We start from the raw sequence: 13,677 nt of genomic DNA on the forward strand, positions 1-13,677 counted from the left end.
AGTACTAATTGTACAAAACTAAGTAATTTGAAAGTTCTAAAGAAAAATTAAGGGCATGTAGCACAGCACTAGTAAAACAGGGAAATTCTTTGCAGGGTTATTAGCAATGTGCCCTAACTCTTAAGAAGGGATCTTTGCTTGTCTGACTTTTCTTGTTTGTAACAGGAATGGAGTGAGAGTGGAATTCTCTACTAGCCACAAAGCTGACCAAACTAATAGCCAAAAAAAGAAAAAAAGAAATCTATTTATTAATGACAATGCAGCAAGCAACCTGAGACTCTGTTACCTGGCTGCATTTCACTGGTAAACAAAAGAACAAGATTAAGTCTTTGGTTTCAGAATCTGTCAATCAATTCCATTGTTTACAGATATATATATAATGCTGAGCAAAGCCTATATTAATTTAGTTGCAGACAACCCCCTACAGATAAAGCCAGCAGAGAAGCCAGTTCACTAAGCATTCAAGGGGAATGGATAGGCCTTTGCAACAGCTACTATTCTAAACACTGAGGCTATTTTTCATTGGCCATTAGTCAGTGACGGAGGCTTGTGTGTGCTGCAAAGAAGTTTCCATTTCAGAATGTTTCCAAGAAAAGACCATGCTTGTTTGCATAATCATAAAAGTGTTTGAAAAGAAAAGTATTTGATATCAATACTGTTGTTCTGAGCCTAACATCTGCTACCCTTTACATAACTCTGAGGTTTCCAACAAGGTCTTAGATTTCCTCAGGTCCTAACAAGCCCAGCAGTTATTATATTATTCCTTTCCACCTTTCTAGAGTACTGTGGACAAACTCATTAAGAAGACAAACCTGGCCCTGGTGGTGGGGACAAACAGCTGGAGAGAACAGTTCATCGAAGCCATCACTGTCAGTGCTGGTGAGTGCCTTTCTCTGCAAATTGTAAGTTAAAATGGCCAACCTGAGTGGAGCTTTTCTACTATGCCATTTAGTCTATGGCAAAGCACCAAAGGTGGTAGGATCAAGAGAAATAAACGTATTTTTTGCATGTATGCAACTTTTGTACATGAAATTAGCCTATCTAGGTGAAGCAAATGGGTTTGGACATGCCACTCTTCTCCATCTACCCTGAATCATTCTCTCTGGAAATAGACAATCTACATGTAAAGCCTTTTGTATCTCTGATTCACTGATAGCCAATCACAGAGTTATGTCTGGAAAATTCCCAGAAAGCAGCCCAAAGTGGGCAAGTGAAAGTCAGGGAAAAAAAGTAAAATCATAGAAGGAAAAGACATTAAGACACTCTTACCAACTACCATCTGCATCATTTTACAATCTCTTCCACAACGTTTAACAAATAAGCTTTTTACACTGGCTCCAAAAGTGCAAATAAAAACACATTCTGTTTCTTTCTGTACAAGCAAAGCACAGAGTTTTATTAGGAAAATCCTGCCAAAAAAAAATGAAATGTTTTTCAAACTCTAAGAGTCAGAGACAGGAGGAAATGACATACAAAAAGAAGTGTCTTCTTCCTGTATTGTCAAATCGTGTTCACTCTCTGGGTGACTATATAAATAGAGAGGCAACTCCCTCTTGAAAAAATCATGAAAGCAGCACTACCCTGGGATTTTTTTTTTCCTTGCTTTTCAGTTCCTTCACCGGTTCTTTCTTTCAAGATCCCCACAGACTCATCTTCCACTGTTGCCGTGGATGAACATAGCTAGAGTTTCCTAAATAGTGATTCCCAAGCAGTAAAAATGGAAACAGCGTCACGAGCAATTGGGCCTTGACTTGTAGCACAACCTCCTCTCTCCAATCTGCCATAATATAATTTGACAGATCTCCCAAATACTGTGGCAACAGAGGGTGGTATAAAAAGATAAAAAATGAACTATATGCAGATTTATTAGTAGTGCTGTTTGTAAGCACACTGAGGTTTCTTGCAATTGAGCGTACAACAGGAATGCATGAACATTAAATGATAAATAACTGCTTAGGAGAGTGGATTTGGAATTTCCACTGAAGCTGTACTAGAAGGAGTGGGAAACTCCCTCTATACAGCTTATATCATTCTATAAATCTAAGATTAGCGTCTGAAGCATGAGCTATCCTCCCTCTTCACAGAGAGAATAGGCAAAACTGCTGATGAGATCAATAGAAGAAAACATTAAAAATAGCCAAATTGTTTTATGGGCTTTGACATATTAGAATTGAAACATTAAAGGCAGTGTAAGCTTTATAGTGAACTATTCCTAATAGCTTCTGGGTTTCCTTTGGCTGCAGATACATGAGCATTTTGTACAATGGCCAAGTACTGGTCTTCATTCATTCTTTTTTTCTATGTGTCCTTCATTGCTCTTGGTGAACAGTGAATGAAACAGGAATATTCCTGGCCAAGTGGAGCTTACATTCTAATGAATCAGATGGCAAATAAGACAAATAAGTTAAAGTGGTTGGTGAGCTTGTCATGGAGAACGTAGAGCCTAAGGCCAAAGACAGGAAGTGTGTGTGTGGGCTTCGGTTTTAGATACGTGGCCAAGCTGATACCATCAATTTCAGGACCAATATGCTTTTCTAGCAGTGGAATGTTTTTGTTGTTGTTGTTGTTGTTGGTTCAATCACACATTTTTGTAACTCACAGGAACCATAGCAAATCACAGCAGTGGGAAAGGGCGGTTTTGAACAGTGAATGAGATTATGCCACCAACAAGGCCAAAACTGGGGCATTTGCGTCTGGTCAGAACAAAGACACAATTATGGAGATGTTAATGCTTCATTCCTTGCAAGAGATGGATTTTGGTTTGCAAACACTTTAATATAGTATGTGTAATTAAATCTTCTCAAAACGCCCCAAGGCGGGTGTTGTGGTTAACCTGACTGCCAAGAGGGAAGCATCTGAGTCTTGCAGATGTGGCATGGCTTTGGAAGGGAGCTCGAACCCCAGAGAGAAATTTCAAAGTGAGGAAAATTGCTCACCACCTCTGTCTCAGTGACACAGATTGGCTTTTGTCCCCTCTTCTGGTGCCATGGTATCATCATTCCATGGTGGGTCTAGCTCCTAACCAAATCTTTTTAAAGGACTGTTAATAAATGAAATACAGAACCTCTCAGGCTTTCTTATTTGTTATACAACATAATGTGTTTTATGTTTCTAAATGACTTCTTGGAGATAAGACATACTATTCGGAAATTTGTAGGTTGCTGGGTAAATTGACCTTATTTACAATTTTGAGACAGAAACTAACAGAAAAACAGACACATAGTTTATAGGCACTAAATTAGATTAAATTACATGAAAGGCAGTTTTTAAAAAAAGCTCACTGTTTGTCATTAGGATTAAATTTAAGTGTCTAAAGAATGCTAATACTCTTAGGCTGTTAAACAGACCAAAAAAAAATTGTAAAACACCATTTATTGATGACAGAATTTCATTGGATTTTTAAGATTTCATGGCTAAATAGTTGAGAAACAGAAAAATTTGCCTTATTAAAAATATTAAATTGCCTTTGAAGGGCTCTACTGAGAGGTTTTTTCCTAAGTAATTTTCTGTGCAAAATTGAGTCCGTATACCTTGCTAAACAAAAGTAATAATTTCGTAAGTAGGGTTTTGCTTCACTTCCGCACTAACTATATTCAAACTATTTTCAAGATAACCCCTGGAAATTTTATTCTCCTGCTTTTCTTGAATTTCATAGCTCAGTACCTGGGCCTCCTATGACCATAATGTTTCTGTGATCCAAGTACTTATAGTTCAATATTTGAAGACTTAAAGGACTTATGAGACTCCAGAGATTAGGAAGGGATTAAACAGTCATGTCCCAGCAATTCCCCTTCTGTTGCTTCCCGGTTGAATACCAGGAGCAGTGGTGTGTGGCAGTCAAATGGCTGTCAAAAACTTGCAAGGCAAGCCCTAAAACCAGGTGCTTTTAGGATGTGTCAGCACATGCACTTTTTAATGAAGCTAGCACTCACTGCCCATTCAGTTTGAGTTTTTCCGAATTTCTTCTTCTTCCTTGTATCTCCCCCAGGGCAGAATGGGTAGGTTGACTTTAAGAAATCATGTGCCAGCTGCAACACAAATCAAAACAGGTGTGTCAGAGCAGAGGGCAAACATTAGCTGGGTAAAGACAGCCAGGATGCCAATGCCAGTTCCACACTACCATGTTGTTACTCTTCACAACAGCCTTGGGTCAAGGTAAGGTGAAGGAAAGAGTGGTTGCCAGGCTGTCTTGGAAAAAAGATGGGGATCTCTGTTCCATCCCTCCTGGGGTGACTCTGAGCAGATTATTTCCCCACAAGGTCTCAGTTCCCTCTTATGTAAAGTGGAGATAAGTATGCGTCACTCAGTCACTCACGGAGTTGCCATAATACTCATTGAGACAATGCCAGCTTTTTTAATTTTTTAATTTAATTTTTCTGAATTTTAGATTTATCATCAACATAATGGGCTAGGCTGAACTAGGTTCACTCTAAGATACCATCTAGTATGGCAATTCGGGGGCTCTTTCCCTGAAGCATCCCTGAGGGCATTGGGTCCTATGGTCCAAAATTGATGGTTGGGAGACAAACATATATACAAAGATTATGCAATAAAATAACACCCAAATTTGTTTAAATGCAGTTAATTCAACTTACTAAGAGCCAAGTGGCTACAAACATAATGGTTGGCCTATTTTTGTTTCCTGGTAAGTACTCTAGGTACCATTTTGTAAATAAGAATACTGAGATTCAGAAAAACAATGTAACTTGCTCAAGAAGCAAAACAGGTAAGGGGCAGTGCTGGGGTACAGATCGACCCAGAACTCTGTCCAGTGTGAAGAGTGCATTAGCTTGTTGTGCCTGGGGCCTGAGCACAATTACCAAAACACACAAAGGTGTAGAACATATGTATACACACAGACATGCATGCATTTGTGCAAACACATGTGAAAACACAGAGGGCCACATACAAATGCACACAAACACAATATAGAGATACATACATACACAGGCTCTTGAAGACACAGATACACAAAATACATGCACACAGACACAGAGACATGTGCATGCACCTCAAATGGCATCTTTTTGTTTTAGATATTTAAACTGTAGCTTGAAATATAAAGATTTTTTTCCTTAATATTTGTTATTTCCTTATAGTCTCCTTTGCAGTTCCTGGGGGGAGGACGGTAGTCAGTTCCCTAAAGAACAAAGGGAAGTGTTTGTTTTCCCAGTTATATCCACAGCTTCTCTTGCCTCATAATTTCTGACATTTTTTTAAAAGAAAGTCAATATAGTGCTCTTTCCTTTACTTAATAATTTTAAACACCTAGCACTAAAGATTTTTCTGAAAATCTTTTCCTTTTGACATAGATTTTGTGAAACTGACATAAAGATAAAAGCACTTAAAAGTAGAAAAAATAAAAACCTCTTTGCAGTCACGGGTCTGTCTCTTGGCATAACTTTTGGCCACATATTTAATTTTTCTGAATTTTAGATTATCATCAATATAATGGGCTAGGCTGGACTAGGTTCACTCTAAGATACCATCCAGTATGGCAATTCGGGGGCTCTTTCCCTGAAGCATCCCTGATGGCATTGGGTCCTATGGTCCACTGCACACCCTGCCCACATACCTGGCCTTGCCCAAATTAAATGTTCAGAGCAGTAACACATACACTCCATATCCATTCTCCTAGAATGAAAGGGATGAGGGAACAAAGTTTAGCCTCCAAGAAAAATGATGATGATTCAAAAGAGTAAAATTTTCTTCCTGTTCAATAATCAAAACTCACAAATTTTGTGGAATCTTCCACAGTACAATGGAGGGCATTCAACATGAGGCCAGGCCTGTGCAGGTAGGTGGTCTACCACGCTTGCTATGCTACAGCTTCAGCCTTCCGTGTAGACCATGGTCTCACAGGAAGCCTTGCTAAGTTTGGGGGATGCTGTGTGCCAAAGTCCTTCATCCCTGCAGGCTGTGTGGACTAGGAAGTGCTCTCAATTAAAGTGAATTACTTAATATCAAAAAATGCCAACTCACTGGTGTCCCTGGAAAGTAATTCACTTAAATAATTGTCAGCCTGAAGACCAATCTGTTTCAAGTCCTAAATAATAATCGTCCCTCAAATGAGTTTCATGGGATTGTCAGTTTGGTCTGAGCAAGGATCTAATATTTCCTGCTTTAGATCATTACTATGAAGTAATTCTCATTACTTGATGTATCAACCCTGAGTCACCTGATTAAAAAAAAAAAATTCCATTTACACAGTTAAAAACAAAATCCTGCTAGGTCAGATTTGACATAATATCAGCATGTCTGTAAGACAGCCAGATAAAAGGAGGGTTATAAGGGACTGGAAACTACTTTTTTGTCCTCTTTTTTATTGGCTATGAAAATTCTTAATTGTCCTTGGTCTAAATCATAAACTGATTGAGGTTCATTTAAAAGGAGTTGGTTTTGTGCGAAAAAGCAGGCACAACTGCCTTTAGGAGTCTGTCAAAGACTATGTTTGAAATGATGGCTTACATTTGGCTTCCATAATGTTACCCATTATTGGCTGTCCACTACAAGGTGAAGGTTTTGTGTACATTGCTTCTGTTTCTCATTGCTATACCCTGAGTTTTACAATTATAATCCCTAGGCTCGATTGGCTATACAACTTGTTTAGGTTCACAAAACTAGGAAGGGGAACTGGAAAATGAAACCTCATCTTTGTGAACCTCATCTTCAGGTCTCCAATGAACATATGTCAGATGAGTTAATGCAGGTTAAAGGGGATATAATTAATGAGTTTTTAAGGCTCATATACATATGGGTGAAGTCAAGTTTAGAAATGTGTGTTAAAGCTAAGTCGGAGTTACAGACAGACAAGAAAGAACAATCACCTGTGAAAAGTAGGCAGAATCAGTTGCTGAATTTCCTAGGAAGTCCATGTTTCACCCCATCATGAGGAGACCAGAGGGACTTCCAAAATGTCTTTGTGAATTTGGAAATATATCTGCTGCTAGAAGTTATGTCAAGTCTTCCGAACCAGGGATGAATTGATGCCCAGATTCTTCTACAAGTTCTTGGTCTTTCCCTATGATATGATTAGTTGTCTAGGGAAGTTTCTTCAGGTTTAGAATCACTGGTGAGGTTAAACAAATAGATATAAAGGCTGAATAGCAATCCTTAGAAACAGAAGATGGTCAACACTGCTGCCATCCAACTTAGCTCCCAATCCTTCATTCAACACTCAGGTAAAAATTCACATTCTTTGTGTGAGAAAGAGTCTGTATAAATCACTTAATTTTCAAAACTTATATATTAGAATCTTTGGATTCTCTGGATACTTGAGTTTAAATCGTCAAAGAGCCACACCAACTAGTTGTGTGGCTCTGGACATGTCCTCTGAGCTTACCTGCTAATTGGGAGGACTGAAATATACAGCCTTGTAAGTTGTCTTTGGGACACAGACATATCAAAAGAAGGACATGGAAATATAAAAGGGTCCTCTAAAAGACCCTTCATTTTCAGCATTAAAATGTCAAACTTGCATGGCACTGCTATATCAAATTAAGATGGGATATCTGCCTTAGAGTGTGCTAAATAAATTGTATAATTACAAACACTTAGCAAAAGCTCATTTAAGCCACCTGAAATGACTGTTTTCAGTATATTATGCTGCTGTGTCTGATCTAGAAAGGAAAATCTATATAAATACTGTAAGGTCAGGCAGCGGCGACCAAAAGGAAGCAGAGTTAAAAAGGCTGCTGAACAAGGCTTTATTGAGATTGTGCTTCCGGTAGAGACCAACAGGGTGGGTCTGAGGAGAAGAGCACCAGGACTCCACTGGACTGGAATGTTTATTGGGCTTAGGGCAGAAAGGGAGGGCTGGGGACAGGAAAAGGGGTTCTTAGAGTCTCTTGTCCTACTGGGTTGGTTGGAGGGAGCTGGCTAAGATCCGGGATTGGCCAGGACACCCCGCTCATTGACAGGTGGTTCTATCAGTGCCTGATTGGTGTTTCTTTCCCTTGGTGGGTTGTTTGGTGCTTTGTTCCTCAGCCACCTCCATCAACCTGACAAATACATACCTACTCTCTCACATTCATATGCCATGCTTCAAAAAGATTTTGAGACATGCAATCTTATATTCAAAATGCATCTACACCTGACATGCTGATATGCATAGGTGTGTATACCTAAATAAAATATAATCATTTGTGTGTTCAATTTGAATATGCAAATACATATTTAAAATGGCATTTTCTATTAGTGTTGTTGTGAAATTTTACTGTTATTTAGCTGATAATTGTGATCCTAACTGAGAAAGAGGAAAAACAGAGAGTATGAGTAAGAAAGAAGAATGTAAGTTCCAGAGAGATAACTATAATGGGAGATATTCTAGCACCATACTTGTAGGCTGGGAGATATTCTAGCACCATACTTGTAAGTAGGCAGAACAAATCTAGGATGTCTATCAATTTTAAAATGTCAGTGTTAGTAGGATAAAATGTTGAATCAGAGAACTTCTCCTAGATTTAGAGGCAGGCCCCAAAACAGGAGTGGGAGGACAGGAGGGGAAGAGAAAAAGCAATTATTTTCTTGCCCCTAGATATGTTTTAGCTGATATTTCTGAAAAGAATATTGGTTTGTTGGGCTGTTTTCTTCCTAAATTGCTTATTACCAAAATCTTGAGGAGAACACTGTATGGAAGGGCTGGTCTGTAAGCCCGAAGTCATGTCTCCAATGCGGCTTTTGTCTGGAGAGGCAGCAGCTCCTCTCTGCAAACAATGCACCATCAGTGGATCCAGTCGCTCTTTTGTTGGCATTAGCTGCTCCATGTGATTACAGTTTCAGTTGTTGCTCTCCGATCAATGCTTTAGACACAGGACAACGTTTTATCCCCAGGCAGGAGCCTTTGTACACCATTTTTTCGGTGGGGGAAACATTTCAGAATAATCCCAAGAAGTGGAAACACGAATAAACATAGCCTCCCCTCCAACCACACACACACACACACACCTCTTAGGCAGAGAGGGGCCCCATAAGAGTACCTTGCAGCATTAATTCTTGCTGTTCACAGCCTGTTCTCTTGATAAAGACCTTGTCATTCCAGCTCCTGCAGAGAAAGTCCTCTGGCCTGTATCAGTGTTGACACACACACTGCCCACCCCATGCAGGTCCCCTGTTTGCCTTTGTCTGGTCTTCTGCTTGGGTGTTGTGTCTTCTGTCCTTTTAGAGCATCTTAGTTCAGAATCCCAGCACAGAGCTTATTGATGAACTATTTTAATCTCCCATTTGCTCCTGCCGCCATTTTTTAAATAAATAAGAACCTGAGACCAGAGAGGGAAAGAATCCCCTCCAGTACCGCAAAGAGCCTGTTTCAGAACCCAAGGATCTTGCTACACATAGAGTAGAGCTCTTATTGTCTTGTGGAGTTGTGGAATGGGTGCCTCAGCTCTCCCACATTCTGTGTCTGCCCCCTTATGTTACCTAATGACTTGGATGTTTCTTGTTAGGCCTCAGGAGTTGGCAAAGCAAAATCTGAAACCTACCTGGGCGGCACCCTAGCCACATGTACCGAACAAAAGGTCTCACCTCTGGTGAATTGTTGTTGTGTTCACACAAGACTGTGCTGTAGGCATTCAAGATCCATTTACAAGACAGGGAAACAGAAGTCAAGCTTCACACCCTGACCCTAGGGTTCTGATACCAAGGTCAGTCCTCTTTCCATCCAGAGTTTGATACCTGTAAGCCACAGGCTTATTTCTGTTCTACACAGTTGCTTCCTCTGTGTGGAATACTCTCCATGTCTGGCTTTTTCTCCCACCAAGGACTTAGCTCACTGGGCACCACCTAAAGGGTTTTTCCACTTCCCAGTTCCTCTTTATTACATTACCTGACTCCATTGTTCTTCAAAGCCTGTATCATTATCTGAAATTACCGTGTTTATTCATTTGTTTGACTTGATTACTGTTTCCTCTGGCCAGAGTGGAAGTTCTATTAGATTCAGGATCTTATTGGTCTACATGTCCAAAGCCTGCCATGTGCCTGACACCTAAATTGTTAACAAATAGTTACCAAAGAAATGAATGGGGCTCAGAAAGCCATGCTTTTATCATGCAGTTCCCCTTGACAATTCAGAAGACATCCAGGTTAGGGGTTTGGCTTGTGCTTGTGGTTCAAAACAGTGGCCTGAAATATTTGTGGACTGCAGACTTAATAGAATTTGCACCAGGCCTTCACCAAATAAAGAAAACAGGCTGCTGGGAGCCATTAGCCAAGTAGGTATGACAATTTCCTTGCCAGCGTACCCCATGTTGCAGTGACATTGAATGTACGTGACCTTGCTCAAGGACCAAGGCAGATTAGGGTGTTCCCGGTTTTAAGATAATCTTGTTTAGGGCGTTCCCAGTTTAGGTTCCAGGTTTAAGGTTTAAGATTATTCCTGCTGGGAATAGGGCGTATCCTGCTGCCTGAGTTCCCCTTGAGTTCTCACGGGATTCAGACAGTATATTTTGGAGATAGAAGCCCAGTGGAGGTGAATTTGGGAGAGAAGGTGGATTTGGGCAGAGAACTTGGATTTCCCCAGAACGTGATTGTAGACGGCTGGTGTGAGTTCGGGAATAAAGAGTTGCTGTTTGAATCTACAAGCTGTGTGGTGGCTCGTGATTGTGTGCCCAGCCAGACTGCGGCATTTGTGCCCAGCCAGACTGTGGCAACAGGCCGCAAACTTATTGATAGGAGGATAAACAGAGATATTTTTAAGATGGTTTATTTTGAAGAAATGCATCACAACAGCCTGATGCAGGCTTATTATTCATGAGAGAATTAAAAAGCCACAACAGATGGGCAGACACCAATGTGAACATTCCCCTTAGTCAGCCTGCCCTCTAAAGTGGGAGAAGGAGATGCTCCAGCCAAACTCCATGAATGAGCCTTCCCCCATTCCCCACCCAAACTGTTTACAATGTATAAACATACAACTTATATTCAAAATCCCGTTTATCTTTTCAACAACAAGAAAGAGAAAGTTAGTTATGACTATGCCCGTTTCCCAGAAGGGGAACCCGAGGCACAAAGAAAATCTTTGCGTTTCCCCAGAACTAGTCAATTGCATAAGCCTCTTGTTGTCAGTGGAGAGCCCTGTTTACTGAGATCTCATTGAAAACCACAAGAGAGAGCAGGAAGCTGGAGCAAGCATAAGAGGGTTGACCTGAACAATTGTAATCACTCTGCATTGTGCAAACCAAGGATATGATTGGAATCTTAGACATCTAACTTGTGTTGTCATTTTACCAGCAAATCAACTCACAAACCCCACTCTCAGAACAAAGTCACTTCAGGAGAACTGACACCAGGGAAAGTAGTCATCACCAGTGAAGGGCTGGTGTCCATTCCTGTTTGCTGCCCAAGAGAAGAGGATGTTTGCCACCAAATTGAGGGCGACCCCACTTCCCAACAGGGCTGATGTAAAGCACTAATGGAGGATTAGCCTAAAGATGGAAGGAAACTGAGACTCCACAGGAAGGATAAAGTGGAGCCAGCCATTCATTCTCTGAAAGAGCAAATAATATTTTACATATTACATTATATATAGAAGGCTAATTAAAGAAGAATAGTTATTTCCCAATGATGCTTTTCATAAAACAATGAGGAAGGAGCTTAAATTTTATTGGATGAATTTTTATTGTACAATCTACAGCTATTTTTGTCTTTGGAAATAATGGGTGGCTCCATTGTAGTGAGGTGGTGGAGGGTTAGATCTCATAAGTAAGACACTCTTGAGCCTTGGATTCTCCATCTCTAAAATTCAGAAAATAGTACCTACTTCATGAGATTCATGGGAAGATGAATATTAAGTGGGATGTGCGTATTTACTCAAATGCATGAAAGAAAGTGCTCAATAAGGGAATCTGAAGTCATAGCTTAATGACAGCAGCACCTTAAGAGAATCTGAGCTGTTGTTATGCTCCTCTGCATGTGGAGCATACTTTTGTACACAACTACCTTTGATATAAATTTTAACATTTCCTAGGCTATAATGTTAATATATTTGTTGCAAATTACAGGGTCTGCCCAAACATTTCCTCTAAGGCTTAGCCTACTGTGTTGCAGGAGGCTAATTTAGACACAGCTGCTGATATTTACCAAGTGTTACTGAGCCCTCAGATCAGTCTTAGAACCTGATGTGCCCCCAACTACCCAAAGTAACTAAGTCATCTAAACTAGCAGGAGGCATCTACATTGGCTGGGTGTATTGATACTATGGGTCACAGTACCTTTCTTAGGTGCTCAAGTCTTCAGGAAATATCTCTCTGTTGCAGAATGCTGGATTTCTCTCAGTCCTACAATTCCTAAAGGGCTAGAGAACATTGAATGTCAAGATTATTTCCATGACACAGAGTTCTTTTCAAAAATCCAAGCTTCATGAGAAAACACTCAAAACTAATTATGTTCAACTCCAATCATATAGGAGCACTCCTTTCACGTAGACAAATTCTTAAGAGAGACTAAATCAGTTAATTTATAGCTTTAAACAGATTCATTTTAGTAATAATCAAATTTGAGTGGAGCTAGAACTCCTTAGAGGATCAGTTTTACATTCTGACAGAGGCTACATTTGCTGAGAAATATTACTGTCACATTAAATATTTCTTGTACTATGTCAACCACTCTAACAAGGACCATAATGGCCCAAACTGGTAAGCATGCAGTTCTTCATGGAAAATTTCAGTCAGAGGTTTATTTTTCTCAGACAGGGTTAAGAGTTATACACTGTGAGTTGCCTTCTTGGGTTGATTTCTAATATTGTCACCTATCACCTGATCCATATCTCCAAAGAACTAGCACTTCTCTCATGGAACAGGATGGCCCATGGCTCTCTGTGACATAGAAGGTTGATGAGTATGATTAACAGGGTCTATATGGTATCTTCTGGATTCAAAAACAGGCCAGTAGTCCAGGTTACAAATCTGCAGCAATCTTGAACTCATACCTCATGCACAATAACATTAATAGTGCATTCATGAAAAATCATACGATGAAAACTGGAGACCAATGGGATCTGTAGGAGTAAACTGAATATTACTGTACATGCAGATTTCCAGAAATAGTAGATTCTAGCTGTGAGATCCCCACACTAATTCTGATTCCCACTAGGTAGTGAAGAAAGACCTCTCAGTATTACACTGTCAACACTATCCTTCCTCTCAGGCATTTATCTCAAGAAGCCAGTACATTAAAACCAGAGACAAGCAACAAGGCTTACACTATCCCAAGAACAACTGACAAACAACTGACCATACCAAGGGAATTTTCATAATTTGGATACATTTTGAAGGCAGTTTCTTAGAAAAAGCTGGTATGATATCATGATATACAGGATTTTGTTAATAATTAGGTTTTACATGGACTGAAAGTAAGCAATCACTTCCCCTAAAGAACCTAATCAAGAGAGATAAAAAATATGTATATTCATGTACCAAAATAATCCGTCAAAGTATTGTGTGAAATGGGAACCATGGCCTATCCTGGCTTGGAAGCAATGAGCTCTTGTTGATTAAAGGTATAAGTGATCCTTAGTTGGAAAAGTAGCTGATCAATATTTTCTCCCATTATGTCCATTCTCTCTTCACACTCTCATTTCCTTTGTTGTACAGAAGCTTTTAATTTAGTACCATTCCATTTTTTATCTCTTGGTATTATTTCCTTAGCATTCAGGGTCCTATTGAGGAAGTCCTTGCCTATGCC

The 13,677-nt window shown here is 39.9% G+C and overlaps 1 protein-coding gene across 14 annotated transcripts in view; it reads left to right on the forward strand.

Annotated features, from left to right (window-relative positions):
- The window catches only part of Slc8a1 (solute carrier family 8 member A1), a 370,999-nt gene that overhangs the window by 317,330 nt on the left and 39,992 nt on the right, over positions 1-13,677 (forward strand). For all 14 annotated transcript variants that reach the window (XM_046425346.2, XM_046425323.2, XM_046425326.2 and 11 more), the window contains one exon: positions 780-879. In XM_046425346.2, coding sequence (XP_046281302.1) covers positions 780-879 — 100 coding nt within the window. The remainder of the gene's footprint in view (positions 1-779; positions 880-13,677) is intronic.

The sequence above is a fragment of the Marmota monax genome, unplaced genomic scaffold (genome assembly GCF_021218885.2).
Source record: "Marmota monax isolate L192 unplaced genomic scaffold, Marmota_monax_Labrador192_F-V1.1 WCK01_AAM20220418_F8-fsc00015, whole genome shotgun sequence".
Taxonomy (NCBI): Eukaryota; Metazoa; Chordata; class Mammalia; order Rodentia; family Sciuridae; genus Marmota; species Marmota monax.